The 21,098-nt window shown below is 42.9% G+C and overlaps 1 protein-coding gene across 17 annotated transcripts in view; it reads right to left on the reverse strand.

The window, feature by feature from the left end:
- NEDD4L (neural precursor cell expressed, developmentally down-regulated 4-like, E3 ubiquitin protein ligase) overlaps nt 1–21,098 on the reverse strand; it is a 372,463-nt gene that overhangs the window by 41,339 nt on the left and 310,026 nt on the right. For 10 of the 17 annotated variants that reach the window (XM_021073873.1, XM_021073871.1, XM_021073898.1 and 7 more), the window contains 6 exons: nt 17,506–17,637; nt 16,886–17,005; nt 15,628–15,825; nt 9,704–9,781; nt 7,853–7,907; nt 1,156–1,214 (listed from right to left, as the gene is read on the reverse strand). In XM_021073873.1, coding sequence (XP_020929532.1) covers nt 1,156–1,214; nt 7,853–7,907; nt 9,704–9,781; nt 15,628–15,825; nt 16,886–17,005; nt 17,506–17,637 — 642 coding nt within the window. Of the gene's footprint in view, nt 1–1,155; nt 1,215–7,696; nt 7,751–7,852; nt 7,908–9,703; nt 9,782–15,627; nt 15,826–16,885; nt 17,006–17,505; nt 17,638–21,098 lie in introns of all 17 variants that reach the window. The other 7 variants (XM_021073866.1, XM_021073916.1, XM_021073879.1 and 4 more) reach the window with 3 other exon arrangements.

Here is a 21,098-nt window from a genome sequence, read left to right on the forward strand (position 1 = left end):
ATCAGTGCGGCCCATTGCACAGACTCCTCCCACGTGCTTGATCCCAGGTGTCTGTGACTGCTGAGGGACAGGCTGATTGTCATTCTTCCTTATGAACACAATGTGAGTGGGCGACTACCCTAAGACAGAACTGACTTTTCCTACCTGGCTTATGCTATGGGATCTTGAGACACTCAGTGGGTCAACAGAGATAAAGATTTGTAACTCTGCCAGCTCCAGAGCTCAGCTACAACTTCACCCACACTTCTGATAGATTTTTAGAGCCGGAAGAGATTCAGAATGCAATTTAAATTTATGGATTAGCAGTGAGATTCTGCTGTGTAGCACTGGGAACTATGTCTAGTCACTTACGATGGAGCGTAAGAATGTGAGAAAATAGAACACGTACATGTATGTGTAACTGGGTCACCATGCTGTACAGTAGAAAAAAAATTGTATTGGGGAAATAACAAAAAATATATAATATAAAAAAAATTTAAAATAAATTTGTTAACTTGCATACAATACCCTTGGCCTTAAGAAATGTCTAAGCTCCACAAATACAGGACCTAGTTTTACTTCATATAAAAAGGAAGAAATAGAGCTCCTGTTGGGGTTCAGTAGTAATGAACCCGACTAGTATCCATGAGGACGCGGGTTCAATCCCTGGCCCCACTCATTGGCTTATGGATCTGGCGTTGCCGTGAGCTGTGGTGTAGGTTGCAGATGCAGCTCAGATCCTGTGCTGCTGTGGCTGTGGCGTAGGCCAGCAGCTCCCGCTCCAATTCAACCCCTGGTCTGAGAACTTCCATATGCCATGGGTACAGCCCTAAAAAGACCAAAAAAAATTTTTTTTTAATTTATATATTTATATTTATTATATATATTATTAGGAAAAGATATTTTGATTGTTATACTTTTAATCTATTATAAAAGATAAAAGAAAATGTTCAGTTTGGTTACCACTAGCAGACCATTTTCCTTTCCTTTGAAAACGCAAATGCAGCTGTACCTCACCCGGTAAATTCTGGTAACGAGAAGATGCGAGTAATGTTGAACTTCTCAATGATACCAGCCAGGCCCGTGGCATCAAGATAAGCAGGAATACACAAGAAATGTGTGTTTGGACGGAACCCAAATATTATACAGAAGAGTCAAGAGTGTGAGAATACTGACCGGACCAGTAATAGCTGGATTCTGCAGTCTTGGGTCTTCCCACTGAGTAATTTTGCTATCTGAAAATATTAAAAAAAAAAAAATCAGCTTATTCGTTCAAATCTATTTCATGTCAAAAAGGGTTTAGAAAGAATTACTTCTGTATTTTCCAAGAGCTGCCCAGTTCCCTATCCTGACCCCTAAAGATAAATAACTTACTATTTCAGGGTTAGAAGAGAACTACATTCTAAAAAGCATCCTCCCCACCCAAGCCTATACACTGCTTAGTTAAAAATACTCAATCAATAATGCACAACTAAAGTAAAACCATCTATTCACACTGTTTTTGGCAGGCAATCTGCTGAAATTTTAATTATAAACCCCTGTTCCTTCAAGGATTTATAACTTGATCTTGATGTTCATTTAATTAAAAAAGGCATCATAAAAAGTCTTGGTCCACCAGAAGTTAACACACACACATTATTTTGTTCTCATTTCATTTACTTTTTCCCTTTGCTTATGGTGCAGCAAAACCCCTTTCAATTAAGAATCCTATATCAAATAAATGAATAATCCATCACATGTGTCACTCACATGCACACAAAAATCAAAACAGCTAAGGCGGTCCAAAAAATAAGAATTAGATACAGCAGAGCAGGACTGCAGAGAAAAGCCTCCCGTCTGGCCAAGTTGGCATGAAGTGGTTTTCTTTCTTCGAAATGAGTCAATGTGAACCAGACTGGTAAATTGCACATATATACCACGACTTTAGCGGGGTAAGTGAAAACACACATTAGCCGCTTGGATCACTTGGGATTTGCAACTACACATTAATTAAAAAGACTTGATGGATTATTGGAGGGGGGGCAGGGATGAACTGACATGAAAGATATGGAGTTGGCAGGTGGGGGAAGAATAGGGGTCTCTCTGGAGTTTTAGGAAATCCAAGTTGGTTTTAAAAAAAGGAAATTATCTTTTTGAGAATATTCTGTTTATTTCTGGTATCCTCAGAAAGTGGACTGATAACACTAAGTAAACTTGGTTTTAATGGCTATCCCAGGAATTTTTCAAAGTCTGGTATGATAATTATTTTAACAAAAGCAGTGGGACAGTTTTAAAATAAAGCTACTAAATAAAGCACATGATGATTCTAGATTCACACTGGCAGAAATGTTATGTGAAATATTTCAACTGTTTTAGAGAACCTCAATGGAAGCAAAAGGTATTTTTGGGTTCCTTACTTTGAAAACAGAAGCTCTGGGCAAGTAAATGCTGCTATTGGGATGGAGAACAAAAGAAAAGACAACTAAATAAAGGAAGAATGCAGTTGAGTAAAAACTGACTTGGACTATACATAGATGGTGTATCATCATTAAATTGGAGAATAAGTTAACTCCCACCTACATATGACGAGTCCCAGATGACTTCAGTCCAGACCGGAACTCTGAGCTCCACCCTGGACATCGAACCTGGATTTCCCTTGAGAAACACCTCACACCCAAATCTGCCAGAATCCAGACCATAATCTCCAATACCAAGATGGTTCAAATAATCCTGTATTCCTCACTAACAGCATCACAATCCATTCACTGCTCTAATCTGGAACCTGGTCACACCCTCTGTCCTCTCTCACCTTTTACTGTGGTGGCACCACCTGTCCCCACTTCTCGCTGAAATGCCCTCTTCGTGGCATGCTCCTATTCTCCCTGGACTACTCTCTAGGATTCCTGGGCCTCAGACTCACTCCTCCCCTTTTGAAACTTCCTCTAAAGCTCCCTCTGGACAATCCCACCTGGCTGCAGAAGTCACCCGAGTTGAAACACCTGCAGGCTCCCTCTGCCTTGACATGTGTGTCATGCTGGCCTTCTGTGCACACTGCCGTCTGCAACCCGCGGTGCTGCTCTGAACGTGGTACCATCTGCATAGCTTCATACACCTGCACATCGCTCCCTCCCGGAATCTCTCTTCGCTGGGGGTGCTTCGCTAAATATTCTTCATTATTTGGGATCTGAAAAGTCACCCATCTCACAAGGCCCTCTTACAGCCTTCTTCCACCACTGGGGTCCAGTCTCTTAGCAAGTATATCCACATAACAACTGGTCCATTGCTCTAACCCAACACTTAAATTCCTCCTGGCATCTCAGTGGACCTAAGCCCATTGAGGATGGGGACCATGTGCTGCTCATCTTTGCAGGCCCACCCTCCTTCCCACAAGCATGTAACTGGAGTCTGATATGTTTGTTTGTTTTTTTTTTTTTTTTTTTTTTTGTTGTTGTTGTTGTTGCTATTTCTTGGGCCGCTCCCGCGGCATATGGAGGTTCCCAGGCTAGAGGTCTAATTGGAGCTGCAGCCACCGGCCTACGCCAGAGCCACAGCAACGCGGGATCCAAGCCATGTCTGCAACCTACACCACAGCTCACGGCAACGCTGGATCATTAACCCACTGAGCAAGGGCAGGGACCGAACCCGCAACCTCATGGTTCCTAGTCGGATTCGTTAACCACTGCGCCACGACAGGAACTCCTGTTGTTTTTTTTTTTGTCATGCCTGTGGTACATGGAGGTTCCTGGACCAGGGACTGAATCCGCACCACAGCAGTGATCCAAGCCACTGCAGTGACAACACTGAATCCTTAACCCATTCCACCACAGGAGAACTCCCTATAACTTTTTTTTTTTCTATTCTTTTTAGGGCCACACCTGCAGCATATGGAGGTTCCTGGGCTGGGGTCGAATTGGAACTGCAGTTGCTGTCCTATGCCACAGCTACAGCAACTTGGGATCCAAGCCACATCTACGACCTACGCTGCAGCTTGGGGCAACGCCGGATCCTTAACCCACTGAGCAAGGTCAGGGATCCCCAGGGATGCTGGTCAGGTTCATAACCCCCTGAGTCACAATGGGAACGCTTTCCTATAATTTTTAAAAGACCGAATGAAGCTGATGGTGAAAACAAATTTAAAACAGTCTAAGCATTGAGAACCACGTACGTTTCTGTATGGTTAAAATAAAGATCAATTTTGCAGGCAAGAATTATAAATATATCAATGTTGGTGGCCAGTTACCCGTTTTGTTCCAAGCCTTTTGAATCTAAATTTGCTTTTTATCTGAAACATACTATTTCAAATGAAGGGGCAAGAATGCAGTAGAAGAATGAGAAACATAGTCCTTCTGGCTGCTAGAACAGGTTTAGTATGACTGTTGGCAGGAAAGACTCAAATAAGATCTTACAGCATCCCTAGAATTTTATTTTCTGGCTTTGTCTATAAACTCACTGTGGCCATTACTCAGCGGCTGGGTATATTGCGTCTTTAAGGAGAATTGTGGGATTTCTAAGAAGGGGAGCAATTCAGTGCACGACCTTCCCTTAGCCTTTTACACCAGGCTTGAGACCCAGGAGCTATTTGATACATGTCAACCACAGGAATCTGGGAGTTGTCACAGACAATCAGTACTGAGCATGCTTGCTCTTCTGAAATTAAATCTTGAAAATGTCTCATTTCTCAAGAATTTATGAAGCAGAAAATAGAACACCTAATGAATGAGAAGACAAGCGCATGGCTGTCCTTCACGTTCAGTGCGTGGTCACAGGTCCCAGGGAAGAGAAGACGGGGCTCTGAGCAACCCACCAGGTGACTGCTCTCACAGTTAAATGGTAAAGATGACCTGGTTTCTGTCCTGCAGGCAGCAGGAGAGCAAAACGAGAAGCTGAATTTTGCTCAAAATAGGATGCTGGAAAAAATGTTCAGGAGAGGCTCATTCGGGAGGTAAGGAAATTCCAGATAATTTAACTCATTTTGGAGTGCTTTTAGTACCTGTCAGCCTGATACAGTGTTTTCAAAAAGACAGGTATTCTGTAATTTTCACAGACTGGATTTGTTTTTTTTTTAATTTTTTTAATTTTTTATTTTTTTTGTCTTTTTGCTATTTCTTGGGCCGCTCCCGTGGCACATGGAGGTTCCCAGGCTAGGGGTCCAATCAGAGCCGTAGCCACCGGCCTACGCCAGAGCCACAGCAACGCGGGATCCGAGCTGTGCCTGCAACCTACACCACAGCTCACGGCAACGCCGGATCGTTAACCCACTGAGCAAGGGCAGGGACTGAACCCGCAAACTCATGGTTCCTAGTCAGATTCATTAACCACTGCGCCACGACGGGAACTCCGTTTTGTCTGTTTGTTTGTTTGTTTTTTAAAAGGCACATGAATTGAATTCTGTTCAATGTCCACCTTGTGTTGCTCTCCAATGAATAAACCTTGATGAATTAGGGAGAAATGGCACAAATGCTACACTACCAGCTCACGAGGTTCTCCCTTTTTTGCACAGCTTTTGGGTCATCTAATTTAGGCTGTATCTTGTTAAGAGCACTTCTCACTATTGCCGAGCAAAGGCAAATTTTAATCTCTACGTAAAGGATCACAAATACCATACCGGCAGAGCTCAGATCAAGCAGGCTTGGGACGTGGTCTGCATCCTAACATTTGATTCCAGGAGTAAAGAGCGGAAACCTCCCACGTGCTGCTTGGTGTGTAAAGAGGAATGGGGACGCCTCCGAGGAGCTGAGAGGGCTGACTAGGAAGAAGGAACTCCCCTCTCCTGCTTTCTGGCAGACAGGAGCTGGGCAGGCGTGAGGCTGCAGGCACCACTGCTGTTACCTCTCAAGGCAAGTTCTCTCCACTCTCTAACCAAGAACATCAATATCCTAACGTAACACCTCCACCTCTGGGCCCTCCGGGAATGGACTCCGAGGAACCACTTAACAAGTGTAAACCACATATTACAGTAGGTCCATGCACGTCTCTAGGAAAACAGTCCATGAATTTATTATTTCTGATGTGTATGAGGACGGCCCTTTGCAATAATAGCATTTTTTTCTTGTTTCTGGGTCCTTACAGTACCATCGAGAACAGTTCATAAAGTTCTCTTCAGGTTGACCTGACATCAGCTCACCAGCCAGGCCACGGCCACAGTGTTGTATATGGTACTCTCTATGGAGTCGGCTGAGGTTACCACAGTGATTAAGACCTTGCTTTAATAAAATGGTCATTATGAGTTCTACCTCTCTTTGACAAATGAAATTGTAACGCATGACGAAATGCAAAAGGGAACTGTCTTTTGCTTTTTGTGGGAAAAGGGGTGTGATTCCTCTCCTATTTTAGCAAAATAAGCTAATAAAGAGTAGAATTATAAATAGCAGACTAAGGCAAAAAGTGGGGGTGCACAGGTTTCAGAGTATGGCAGCAATTTTATGCTCTCGGGAAAACAGGCAAAAATCAGTATTTTTATTGGTCAAAGACAGAAACTAGGCCTATGTACCTTGAACTACCTCATTTTAACCAAAAGTAACCCACGCCCCTAATTACACTCAACTTTTGGTTTAATTTAATCTAGTTTTGGTTTAATTCTTAATTGTTGGGCTTCTTGTTTAATTCAATTTATAGAAACCCTCAAGCCCCTGTGCCTGAAAGTGAAGGTCTGTTTTTGATGCACTGATCACTTAGGGACCCTGAAAGAGGCCCTAAAATTATGGGACCGTGACAAGCCCTATTCACTTGAGGATCCCTCCAGGCCAGACTTCCCAACTGGCTCAGCAATGTGCTTTAACTAATCAGTATGATTAGTCAAGAAAACGTGAGGTTGGGAAACCTGGGGCAGACTTACTATTTATGAACTAAAAGAAAACAAAGATCAAAGTACTACCAGATCGCACAGGTATTTGAACTTTAAATCTATTTGAAGATTTCCTTTTTAAAAATTTTTCTATTTTCTTGCTTTTTTTAAGGGCTGCACCTGCAGCATATGAAATTCCCAGGGTAGGTGTCGAATTGGAGCTGCAGTTACCGGCCTATGTCACAGCCACAGCAACACAAGATCCAAGCCGTAGCTGCAACCTATACCACACAGCTCACGGCATCACCAGATCCTTAACCCACTGAGTGGGGCCAGGGATCGAACACACCTCCTCATGGGTACTAGTTGGGTTTGTCTCTGCTGAGCCACGATGGGAACTCCTGAAGATTTTTTTTTTAATATACATTTTCAGAAGTTTCCAGGGATGTACAAATATGATCCCATGGAGAACATGTCATTTCAACAAGGGAACCAGAAAAACCACACTGGCTAAAAGCAAACCTTTATTAGTTTAACTTTTAGTTGGCATAAGAAACCACACATTTATTCATAGGAGCTGGAGCAAATGTCTGCAGCAAATAGACTACAATTTCAAGAAGAGAACTGCACATGTATTAGTGTGTTGGGTGCAGGGAAAACATGCTATGAATAGAAAATAAGTCAGAATGGGCATCTGGCCGTAAGACCTCTGAAGGCAGTGTTCAAAAAACGTAGAGGCTGCTTCGAGCACTGCTCATATATAGATTTCTGGCTAGGTCATCACTTCTAATCTTATTTTCTATTAGCAGAGTGTATTTATTAAAAGCGCAAAGATCAAGGGTCATCAAACAAAAAAAAAAATTTTTTTTTTTTTTTAATTCAACAAGTTACTAGGTCAAGGGATCAAACTGGGACAGGCTACTTGAAAAGCAAACTTGGGTGAGGGCACAGTACCGTCCAAGGGCACTGCGTCTCTGGCATCATTCTCGCCACATAACACCTGGCTGCCTAGATGAAGAGTAAAATGACACAGCTTTCACTGTCATATCTGAATTATCCTCACCCCCCTCTACCTGCAATACCTGTGTATCCATAACAGTGCTTACTTACTATGGTCAATGTAAAAAGTTCGGCCGTCCAAGTGAATTCTTTCTTCCCAGCCAGGCTGGTGTCAGGGGGAAGAGAAAGAGAGAAGACAAATATTAGAAGAGAGCAGACAAATATTAGCTAGCAGTTCTAAAGTCAAAGACAAGAGGTAAAGACTCTAGGACACCTCTGATGCTTTTGTCCTAGCGTTACCTTTTTACATAAAGAATAAGCCAAACACAAACATTTCCAAGGAACTCGTGACAACACCCAGCAACATACTTTAGGCAGAGAATCTGTAGTTTCACATGTACGATGAATGGGAAACAGGGTTATTATTTCCAAAGCTGTAAAGGGAAACTCCAGCTTGCGGTATAATAGTTCAGCCTGGGGTTGAGGAGCTCATTTAATTCAATGAATATTTTAGTCAGTACTAAATGCAGGAGGAAGGGTAAAATAAAATTGTTAGAGATGGACGCTTCACTCGTAACGGTGGCTGAACAAGGTAATACTGATGTTCTCAGCCACAAACTCTCACTACTCAAGACTCAGGAACCAAACAGATCTGGATTATTTTTCCAAGATAAGGCTGATATGCTCCATTAACTGAACTGAGCCTACCTGCTCTTTGAAACTCAAGAATCCAACAGATCCAGACAACCCGTTATCTTTCACTTTCTAAACTTACTCCTCGGTCTCTCTCCATCTAAACCCCAGAATCAAAACATTTGTTGAGTGTGGGATAAATGATGAATAAAGACTGCACTCCATCTTCCTACCTTCAAATTCTGCCATAAAATACCATACACCAGGCAACAAAAGGGTTCTTAGAAAACAACCACCAAAAACATTCCTAGTACCCTTTTGTTTAAAAATAGTTATAAGAATATGATATCACTTATATCTGGAATCTAATATAAGGCACAAATGAACCTTTCCACAGAAAAGAAAATCATGGACTTGGAGAATAGACTTGTGGTTGCCGAGGGGGAGGGGGAGGGAGTGGGGTGGTTGGGGAGCTTGGGGTGAAGAGATGCAGACTATTGCCTTTGGAATGGATTAGCAATGAGATCCTGCTGTGTAGCGCTGGGAACTATATCTAGTCACATATGATGGAGCATGATAATGTGAGAAAATAGAATGTGCACATGTATGTGTAACTGGGTCACCGTGCTGTACAGTAGGAAAAAAACTGTATTGGGGAAATAACTATTAAAAATAATAATAATAAAAAAATAAAAATAATCATAAGAGTCTCCCACTTCTCCACCCCTGTAAGGCTTTTTAAAACATTGGGGGTGGGTCAAGAAGAATTCATGGTGAAGGTTTCATTCAAAATCTAATCCGGAGTAAACAGCTCAACTCCCATTCAGGCCCCAAAGGGAATAAACCGATAAAAAATTAGATTTATAAACAGTCATCCCCAAGGGAGAAAAACTGAAAATTATCTGCAGGATAAATGACTTGTAGAAACCTTCTGTGATTACTTATGCCTTTTTCTCCCACTGTTTTTTAATATTTTTGTTCCTATGACCAAATCAGCAATATGAATGGAAATTAGTGGTTGCTTAGTTACAAAATAAATGCATGTTGCTTAAATTAACACCCACAGAGAATGCCTCGTACATCCCAGTTGCTGGGTCTGCCTTCCACCAGCAGCCAACAATTCAGAAACCTCTTTCAGAAGAACCAGGTGTTGTATAAATTCTTAATGTTAGGAGAGCCCAGTCATACACCGCTTCTAGTAAGAAACTATAGACCAACAGGATTCAAAAAGCCTGGATGATGGGGAGGTCACAGGGCTTCCCAATCACCAGTGGGCAGATGAACGAATAAACATTTTCAGACTGGTCCACATGTCTCCAGGGTACTCACAGGAAGAGGGCCAAGGTCATTGGGGTTTAAAGATGCCTTGGACCGCATGTGTACTGGAAATTTCAGGCGTGGATCTTCCTGCAAGAAAAATATAAGAGGCATATGTTAGCAGTGACCATTGGAGAGTGGTTGCTGGCTTCTCCTGCTCTGGAGATGTGTGTTCAGGGCAAGCAGGTTGCCTGTGTGCATGGGGGTCGCACTCCTGCTGCATGGGGGAGGGGAGGAGCCCATCTGTGTATAGGAAGCCTGGCAGCCCATCTCTCAAAGAGTCTACTCTTCCTCCTTGTCCTTGGTGAAAGGAGAGAAAGAATATTTAAGTAAAAGGTCAACCGTTTCCCCAAGACTCTGAGCAGGTGAAAGGAAGAGGGTCCCAGCAGTGATGTTCCCATGGAAAGCAGAGTGGAAGATGCCAGGTCTACTCCACAGAGAGGGAGTAGGGACACTGGTAAGGGAGGCTGGCCTAACGCAGTAGAAACACCCTCTCCAGAGGGACTTGAGTTTGCTGCTGCTCCCTTTCAATCTCTCTTGAACTAAAGCAGAAAATCTGAATGTCGTCTGACTGTCAGGTCATGTCCCGTCCCAGAGTTAGTCAGCAACCTCACATAAAGCTACATCCTTACAACAGAACTTTACTGATATTCTTGATCAAGTCCTACAAATTAGATCTTAAAAGTTTATAAGATATTTTTCTTAAGGGATATGCTTCATGAGATACCACAGAGAACCCAACAAAAGAGAATTACATACTCTGACATCTTGGGTCATGCTTTACAATATACAGTCAGATGTATGATCTTGCACCTACCCCTGCTAGGAGACTAGGCACATGATCTCAATCTCATTCCTTTAGAAGAGGAAACTGGGTTTCACAAAGAAGGAGAACTTGCCCTGAGGTTCTGCTTCAGAGCCTGGAAGCTGCCCTTCACTTCTAGAGACCCAATTAAAATGCAATGTAATTTAGAAAAGCCTTATTATAAGCTCAAAAGATTAGAAAACAAAGCAATAAAACTCAGAATAATACATTATTAACCAAATAAGACTAAGATAAAAACAAAACCAAACCCCTAAAACCTTAAAAAAAAAAAAGAACCCTTTATTTCAGTTATGTTAAAGCCTTTGTTGCTGTCTGATTACTAAAAGGTTTTCTGCCTCATCATTTTCCCAAGTCAACAAGAAAATGAAATAGTTGGTATAAAACTGGGAAAATAATAAAATTCACCTTCTTTGAGATATGAAATTACATATGATTATATGCCAAGACTGCATTAAAAATCTGCTTGATTATGGAGAGTAACTGCTAACAGGTATGGGGTTTTCTCTGGGGGTGATGAAAATGTTTTAAAACTGATTATGGTGTGCTGGCACAGATGTGTGATGGCCTAAAAGTCATTCAATTCTACATTTTAAATGAATGAATTGTATTGTATATGAATTATACCTCGATAAAGTTTTTTAAAAAAATCCCCTCCCAATTTTTTAACTTAATAATCTAAACCATTAGTATCACCAGATGATAACAAAGTGATAGATTTTTGGAGTTGGCAAGATCAATGACAGTTAAAACAAAACAAAACCGCACACACATACAAATCAACCTTTGCTTTCTGTAAGCTATAAGCAAACCTCTAATTGATGTAATAAATCATGTAAGCAGTTTTTTATGGAAATTGATCCTGAACCTTTTCAAAGAATAATGAGAAGACAAAACAGTCCAGTATTCTGTAGCGTACTGGAACACCTACAGCATAAAGACATATGCTAAGTAGGTTTAGGATTTGGAAGGTCCAAAAAGGTGAAAACCCAGTAAACATTTGTGACTGTTTTGTCATGAACAGAGGAAAAACTTAGAGCAACTGAACTCCACCAAAGATACTCAATGCTGAGCTGGACCAGGTAATGCCACCACCACAGGGGAACTGTGGGCCCCCCAACAACCACCGACTGTGCTGGGTTTAGAGAGATTTGAAGATGCTATTACATGAATGAGGACAGGGGCTTCTGCATGCTATATGCAAGGCCAGCCAAGCCGTGGAATCACACACAGAGGCTACTGTGGAAGACAATTAGTCCTTTTGGTAAAGAGCTGGTGATTTACAGGAAAAAAAAAAAAAAAAAAAAAAAAAAAGCCAGAAGTTCCCTGGTGGCCTAGTGGGTAAAGGATCCAGTGAGGTCACTGCTGTGGTGTGGGTTCAATCACTGGCCTAGGAACTTCCACATGCTGAGGGTGTGGCGCAAAAAAAAAAAAAAAAAAAAAAAAGTAAAATTAAAGAAGTGACGGGGGCCGAGGAAGGAGCATGCAGTATAAAATAAACTCAATTTCACAGATCTGCCAAAGTGGCCTTACTCGGAAAACAGAATTCATAGAATGTAAGGGCTGGAGGCTTCTGGGGATCACGTAATTTAATTATACCCGTAAAAGTCAAGAAGGTGGCAGCAGCTGCTATCCATCAAGCTCTGAGGGCAGAGTCTAGGGGGCACTATGGAACCCACGCTCGCACTGAATCCCCTGCGTGAATTAGGAGGCAGCTGGGAGAGTAGGAGAAGGGCAGCCAAGGCCCCACATGACTTGGGACAACCTTAGGGATGACTCTAAGTCGGAATTCGAATGAGATCTCAAATGATAGAAACATGAATGAAGAAAAGACACAAAACACGCCTGGCTGTTTCTTTTCTCCCTTTCCTCAGCATTGCAAGCGCACACTTTCACGATTACGTCAATATTTCACATATCAATATTTTGCCTCCCTCAAACACAGGGTGAAAGGGTTTTTAAACAGAAGGAAAGATCAACATCATATTAAAAAAAAAAGAGAAAGGTTTCTCAGTGGGATCATTTAAAACTATAAAATATGGGCACAATGGCTGGTTGTAAAGACAACTGTGCTTTTTCCATCCTGGATGAGAGCAACTACAAGGCCCGGGCTACAGTGAGTTTTATTAGTTTGGACTTGGGTAGAAAACAAACCTGAAACTTAATTAAGGGATAATCTTTCTGGCTACAAAAATAAGCCAATGCTTTGTCCTGTAAAAGACATAAATATACTCTTACACACAGGCTTTGAGCTGCTTCTTCAGCAGAAGGAATGCACAAGCTGAAGGCCTCCTGAAATCTCTCTGGTTCCCTGGTGGCCTCCAGGATGCGTTCATAGCCCGCGTGACCCAGGTGGGGGCAAAGTGCTGCTTATATGGTGTGTCAGACTGTGCTCCCCACAGGCTGCTGGCATACTGCCTCCACTATTTGTGTGTGTGAGAGGCTGTGTTTTATAAATAAACTTCAAAGGGAATTTTCCTTTATCAATATATACATGGAAAACGTTGGCCTGAATCTTTTCTTGTTTCTGGTTAGTTGCAGGAATCAAGCGTACATAGGCTACTGGGGGAAAAAGTACAATTTCCATTATTCTCAACCTGTCTGACCAGTTTTTCTTCCTTTTTCTATGATAATGCTCAAATCTAAGAATAGCTGTTCTCTCTCAAGTGTTCTTTCTTTAAAAAAAAAAAAAAGGCATTTAATTGCCTAGGAATTAAAGGTAGTCACAAGCTTTAAGAGAGGAAAAGTCCACCTCAAATTGTTGCTTATTTTAAGAATGTCATACCTAAAGAAGATATAGAGTTATTTTAAGAGAAAGGCATTTGAAAGGGAAAAAAAAAAAAAAAGCAACCCCCAAACCAACTCAACACAGATTTTAGGCTGAAAATTATCTTTATAGCTCCCGCTACCCCTCCACCTTTTGTCAAAATAAACAAGCATTCAGAGTGTGTGTTCCACAGTGAGAATTTTGTATGGGCTTTTGTTTAGAAGGGAAAATGCAGCTGTGTCAGCACATCCGCCTTTAGTGAAGCCAGTGGCTCGTGGAATTCCCAGTTGTTACCTTAAGGATTTTCAATGACAGCAGCAGCAACGAAATGCTGTTTTAACAAATTAAATTTTTAAGCAAGTAAATCAGTGAATCACAAGTATTTGGTAGAAAAATGGGCAATTGGAAATTCCAACTGGGTTTCATTCAGCAATGATGCAGGCAATAAATAAAACTGGTGCTATTTAAAATAAAATCTGCCCAGCTGCAATTACACTGCAGTTGGGGTGTGAAAGGCTGTGAAAAGGTTAGGGGATTTGATTACTAAGCTAGTTCAAATTACTAAAATCATAGCTTATGTTGGCAAGCCACAGTGGCTCCATACACTAATCCATCTACTTTTACAATATTTGCCCCTATTTCTGGAGCTCCCATTCCTGGCTGAGGAACTGAAATCAGAGCAGGGCTGCAGTAAGTAGAAATGGGTACACTAGCAGGGCTGCTATGGGTTCTATGTCCACGAGGGAAAAAAACCTTTAAAACCCGTCTCTAATACTACATTTCCCCAAAGAGCTGCCTACTGCTCTCATCTTGCCACAAACCTGTAATCTTATCTTCAAACTAAGAGGTGTGCCAAACAAAGCTACATGTTATTACGTGCCTTAGAAGAAGTTACTTATGAGTTTACCAAATGACTGTCATCAGATATGAATGTAAACTCTCTCGGCAAGTTATTCCTTTACTTCAAAATTGGAATGGGGTGTTGGGAAAGGCCTGGGGGCATTGTGGATCATCACTATGATGGTGGTGGTGGGGGAACAGGGGCTATTAGGATTTACTGGAAGGAGCCAAAGATGGTAAATGTCTTGCAATGAAAGGCACAGTTCTGCCCCAAATACTGAGAATGCCCGTGTGCAGACATACTAGACTGTGACCCATGGGATTTGAGAGAGAGAGAGAGAGAGAGCGCGCGCGCACAAGCGTGAGCCCTCTGGGTCATCTCAAGGGACTGAAATACCACCACAGGCAAAGTGTAAAGGACAGTCCAGGTCACTTGGGTCCACAGCTCTTCCTTAACACAATACTGCTGTTCCATCAACTGGGCATACTTGGCATATTCAATAGAAATGGGAATTTAAAGGGTCCAATTTAAAGGGTTCAAGACCAAGAGCTAGGGCTAGCGACAGTCACTAAGCATATAGCTCAGAGGACAGAAAGACTGAGTTACACTTTGTACCCACATATCAGATGGGGACATAAGGGACAGGTATGAAAATAAACCTTCTGTAGCATCAGAAATAGTCAGAAACCTAAGGACCAATTTCGGGTTAGTCACAGGCCTAGAGATCACATGGTAGAAAAATACCACTGACTTTTAAAAGAACTCTATGCTACATTAAATAAGGCACCACTGATTCAGCTGAAGAAATGGACAGAGGAATATAAAGACATGCATGTACTTTTCATTCATCTCATTTTTTCCAAGTTAGTACAGTACACAGATTCTCTCTCATGCATGAGTCAGGGGCACATGGGAGAACACTGTGATAAGAAAAACCAACTGCGACAAGATATTCACAAAAAAGAGCTATTAAATTTACAATCAAAGTCCTTAGCGCATAGAACACACAATTGAAAGAATGTAATGTAGCAGAGACTCATCCACGTGAAAAGTAAAAAAAGAACACATCAAATAAAAATAAAGATGGGTAATGTCAACGAAAGTGCAAAAAGAAACTGACCAAGAAACATTATTTTACAAAAGATCAGAATTCCTAATAAAGTTACAGTATCCTGAGATGGGAAGCAGGAACATTAAAATCCCAGCAATACAGAGCATGATCTTTTTTCTGTAAGAGAAACCTGTGCAAATTGGAGCTTTCCAGGAGTGCTATGAAGAAAAGGTACTGATACCAAAGAAGGCTATTAGCCCGTCCCCATAGTCACCCATGCCCATCAGCCCACAGGTGTGGAATCCAGATGCAGGCTGAGGAGACCCTCTGGGGGGACACACTTCAGTGCCAGGGAAACTTCTCTGCAAAAACCAGGGATACTGAGTAAGGAAATAAAGGAATGAATGTCACACCTCAGGATGAAAATGGAGCCAAGTAAAAGCAGTGACCTTACCCACGTCGTAGTCTTTGTGTTATGGTCAATGAAGAAGGGCCGGCCGTTGGGCGCTATCCTCATTTCCCAGCCGGGCGGCAGGAAGCTCTGTGTGACTTTGTGTTGTGGTTTGGGGGAGTTGTAAGGTGATGGCTGTGGGGACTGTGGATTGGAAAGGGTATCTTTCACAGCCCGACGTATGGGTGAATCCTTGGCACCCTAAGGAATAACAACGAACATTAGAACTCTTGGCAGGTGCTAGTCCAGCCGTGTCAACGCATACCTGGGGTTCACCGAAAGCTCCTCTTTGAAGAGGGATGGGGGGGAGCCCCTAATACATTCATTTACTGTTGAGATCAATCCAACTGTAAAGTTTTCCTATTGGTTAAACACACAGCCGTATTAAGTACTTATAACCACCATCCTTTGATAGCTACACATGAAAAATACCGTTCTGCAATGCCTCGAGGATGGAGATTTTACAGAAAATGGAGAAAAACGTGGCCCTGCTCTTAATGAGCTCACAGTCTAGTGCAGATGGATGGGCAAGTTTTAGAGCAGCACAAGAAAAACTATCAGCAGAGACAACCACCTGGAATTGCACAGTTGTTGCCCGTGACATTCATATCACAGTCTGGAAGAGAGACCCATTCCCACTGACAAAACAGGGCAGGGAGAAACCCAAAGCTAAGATGCAGTCGCTGTAGAGCTTCACAGGTTTACTCTCCATGGCCTCTCGGACTTTAGCGACGTTTAAGGGACGGTGCTGAAACCACACAAACAGGAGAGTGCACAAGCAGATGCCCAGCAATGACTTAGAGATGCAAGTATGCATCAGAAACACGGAGGCCCATACAATGGAAGACCCTTCAGTGGAAAGGGAGAAAATGACCAAAGCCACAGCTATGTCTGAAAACTCAACATAAGCACTGGTATTTGAAAAAGTTATTATGCGAGACTCATGAGGTAACAGGCAGTAAGGAGCGAAAAAATACAAGAATGGAGAAGGTTCTGAGAAGAGGAGCCCACGTCCAGCACAGCCACGTCCACCATGGCCTCAACCCAATGCGAATGAGAATCAGGTGAGAGTCCAGGGATGGAACTGGGCAGGACAGAGAAGCATGGAGTGAGGCTGCACAAGAACACCCCTCACCACGGACACAGCAACCAGTCAGAGGGAGGAAGGTGGCTGCAGAGCGCAAGTCTGAGCTCAGAGAGAAGAGAGAAGGAGCAGTCACAGGACAGACGTGACCCCAGGTAGATGAGGTAGCCTTCTCACCTCCAGGGGGGCAGATAAAGTTACTGTTGGCGAACTGAGGCTACGAGGCCGGCGGATCTGAGGTTCGATTAGATGGTTGTTACTGTTTGTGGCGGATCCGGATGCACCATCTTCTGCGAGCTACGTTGGAGGCAAACACAAGTTAGCTTCGTGCGAGGAGCTCCCTGCGTGTGACGGGGAGCGTGGACCCAAACACCACCACCACCAGCAGTAATAAGAGGTCTGGCCTATTTAAAGCGTAGAGGAAATGACAACACATAATAGTGGGGGGAAGGATGGGGAAACACACCCCAAGGAAATAAAAATGAATCACCAGCCGGCATACAAACCAGCCTCCGGAAGAAAAAAGGGGGTTGGGAAGGGCGCTAGCCATCGTAACAGGCTCTTACTTTGAAAACATTTTTCCAGTCACATTCTGAAAATGGACCATTTAGGGAGAGACTGATTTGGGGACCCCATTCTTCTGCAGGCCAATGTTATGTTTAGAGGAATGCATCTGCTTTGTGAGAAACACGTTCTCAAACACGGGTTCTTCAGAACAATACATACACATCAGGAACATGGAGTTCACATACATTTCAGCTTCTTACTGCCTGTAAGTTGCGTAGTGATCTGCATACCTGCATGATAGGTCGAGTCCAGGTTGTGGTTCGATTGTTATGATTGACATAGTATGTGCGTCCCTTTGCATCTTTTCTTTCTTCCCAGCCTGAAGGTAGGCCCGGCGTGGTATGTACATAGGCCACTGATGGCTGTTCGTGTAAGAAATCATTATTATTCAATATCTTGCATTTCTTTTCTGATCAGTTTAATAAAGTAATGTATACCCGGAGAATCATTTGTGCTAGACAAAGTTAATTCTATTGGTATCAAAAACATGACTGTTTGGAAAACACATTTGCAGCAGATTTAAATCTCCTATGAAATGAACCCCCACACAAGCTATAGGGTTAAAAATCTCACAGAATTCAGTGCTCGGCCACACAGCCTTCCTCATAAAGAGCTGTTGCCGACATGATCATAAGGAAAGAGGATAATATGACAATTCGTTTTAGCTACTAAATTTTACTGCCAAACCACGTAGAGCTTGAAAGGTATTTCAAATTGTCAAATGTCTCTGTCTCTGAGAGGGAGGATGCTCTGAGTAGTGTTTCCTCAACTGAGCTGCCACAGATGTGTTCTCCTAGCTTACTCCTCAATTCCACATCAGCTCAGGGCCCTGACACTTCCAGCTTCCAGGTGGAAAAAAAAAATAAAGGGTCTCTTCTCTATGAGGCCTGTTTTCACACCCAGGACCAACCAGGACATCTCAATCAGCCAAGCCCAGGAAGTCACCAGGCCATCTGAGGCCAGAATTCCAAAGGAGCCTGATAACTGAGGCTGTCTTTACCCCTGTCTTCCCATATGGAGTTTCTCTCCTTAAAAGGTGAATGGAGCACAGGTAGCTTCTAGGTTTAGAGACATGTCAAGTGCAGAATGACTACATTGGGATAGTCCAAATTAGATCGCCAGAGCATTCCTGTGACACTTTGACTTGTAAGCAGCAGTCTGAGAAATGCAAGCAGGGTGGAGAAATACTGGAGTAGCAAGACGTATCAATGATTCATGGAAGCAATGAAATGGTGGTTCAACTGCTGGTCAGCGATGCCCAGAAAGTCCTAGATGTATGGATGCTGCAAATAAGCTGTCTGGGAAAGGTGTGCTACTCTAAGGGGTGGGGCTCAGAATCAGGACTAGAAGGCTCCTGGAGAATGCAAAAGAAACAAGAGGCCACACTTCAGGAATAATCTCTTATGAGAGGTTACAAAAGGAAACCACTTCTTTCTGGGTACCATCTTCTCTAATTAGGCTCTTCTGAACCTCTGTATGTTTTACTAGGTGTAGTTTTCTTGACTAGGCTGAAGCTGTTAATCTCTTAGCCCCATCTCTCCTTGTGCTCATCCTATCTTTGGTGTTCACCACCAACAATGTGCCTTGGCAAAGAGGGTCCCCAGTCCACTGCAAGACCTTGAACTGAAAAAGCAAGATCAGGAATGCTGCCACATAATTTGGGGACTTCAGGCAATGAAGCTTAATCCCCTGCTTTGTGAGTTCAACAGCACATTCCAGAAAAAACATGAGGGTCATGAAACAGCTGTCTTAATGGTTATTTCTAAAATACATACCCAGCAGGGAAAGGGTAATTGCAAGACAACTTTCTGCTAAAACTGTGGCAACTAATTCCTTGACATTATTCCAGATAAAGTCCCCAAGGCCCCATAATGGTAATTCCAAGACTCTGACTGGGTAGCGTCCTGGATCTGGGTGTGGGGATACAGCAAGAGCAGAGGAAACAGCAACATGCAGACTTGAGCCTTCTGTGAATATTAAAGACCAAGGAATGTCTATAGCTGGAAGCTCTTTCTGCCCTCCTTCTCGAGCTGTGGCATAAAAAAAAAAAAAAAGGCTACATCTGGACTCTTTTTATCTGGGCACTACAGAGATGGACTCTGTTGATCTAAGTTAGATGCCAAGGTGTAACCTAAGTTAGCGGTCAATTAGTATTTCTGCCAAAGTACATGCCATCAAGCCTTGACCTACTGTTGTTTACATGATGGCCAAAAATGTCTTGGCTAAATGGAATACTAAATGGAATTTGCTGCTTTTCCTCCTCCCCACTGAGTTATTTTTTGGGGAGAGGCAATTAGATATGCCTTCAGAAAACTCTGTTTTGGAAACCTTAGGGAGAGTTTTAACATTATAGTATCCCTGGAAAGGATATTTATAAGGAGGCTAATAAACTAAAATAACTGGGATGTGTCATGGATAACCTCAGAACTGAGCTCCAGAGCTGGATGACTCCCAGCACAGTATTCAGGCAACCAGGTGACTTTTAGAGATGCACAGTCAATAGGAGTAATCAGTTTATGGAAAACCAGGAGTGTCGCAGAGAACACCGAATTGGATTAAAATGTTCATTTTACCTTCTATTGAGAATTGAACTGGCAACCTATAATCGAGTTCCATTTATGCAAGATGGTGTGATTACAATGCTTCTTTGTAGGTTTCCTTCCAAATGACTGTGGAGAACAACCTGTGCTGATGATTCCACTTGTGCCTCAAAACACACCGCCTCTCCCTCCCTGGGCTGGGGAGGAGGCGGGCCTCAGCTCCCATGGACAGACCACAGCAGCGGCCCAGCCCGCGAGCCAACATCAGACCTCTCTCCTGTGGTGTGTGTGTGTGCACGTGTTCTGGCACATGGGCATTGCACATCCCCTCAGGAGACAAGTTAATTAATCAGGAGACAAGTTAAAAACTGCTAGTCAGCTTAAACGCTTCACAGCTTTTCACCTGAATCTACCACTGTGTTTCACCATGCTAAGCAGCCATGTAACTGCAGCTTTAGGTGGCCCCACTGATTTCATTAAAATGAAGAACTCAACTACGCTAAAGCTGTCAGTTTCAAAATGCTTTGAAAGACGATACACAGATGGGCACAATCACAGATTCTGCAAGATTCGCTCAAACCCTGCCACACTGTTCACTCGGTATATTGTTAGGGTATATACAGCGGAACTCCAAACTGTGCTACCCCTCTCCTTTTCTCCCTCAGAGAGGGCACTTGCTTAGCCAGCTGGAAGTGACAGCAGTGGGTACTGTCAGAATTCAAAGGGTGTGGCTCCACAGGTGAAAATCAGGGCTTGTTCATTACATTATAGAGATAAAAGCACGACCGTGGAGAGGGCCACACCAGGATGGTTAAAGCAACATGGTGAGCAGAACCAAAGGGCTGGGGGCTGAAGGCTCATCCATGTGGGGAAATTATATGAACGGTGGTGCATTCACAGCACTGAATATTATGTCATAGTTAATATGTCCCAAAGAAATGATCACAGTGAATCCTATCAAGTTGATAAGTAATATGTACATGGGATCCCATTTCTCTGTGTGTGTGTGGGATGGGGCATCCACATGCATGTTTGCAAGAGCACAAAGGAAGCAGTGCGATGGCAAGTCCCAAAGCAGCTCCAGGGTGACACAGGACATGTCAGTGTTGGTGGTGACAGGGAGAAGGTGTAAAAGAGGAGAAACAACGTGGTAGGAGACGGAATTGGAAAAGCGGAAGTAAAGGCTATTTGTGACATGGGATGGCAAGGGTGCAAAAGAAACAGATGTGATGATTTCTAATGGAGCCATAAAATAAGTTGCCTTATTCTGAGTATGTAGAAAA

This window comes from Sus scrofa, chromosome 1 (genome assembly GCF_000003025.6).
Source record: "Sus scrofa isolate TJ Tabasco breed Duroc chromosome 1, Sscrofa11.1, whole genome shotgun sequence".
Lineage (NCBI taxonomy): Eukaryota > Metazoa > Chordata > Mammalia > Artiodactyla > Suidae > Sus > Sus scrofa.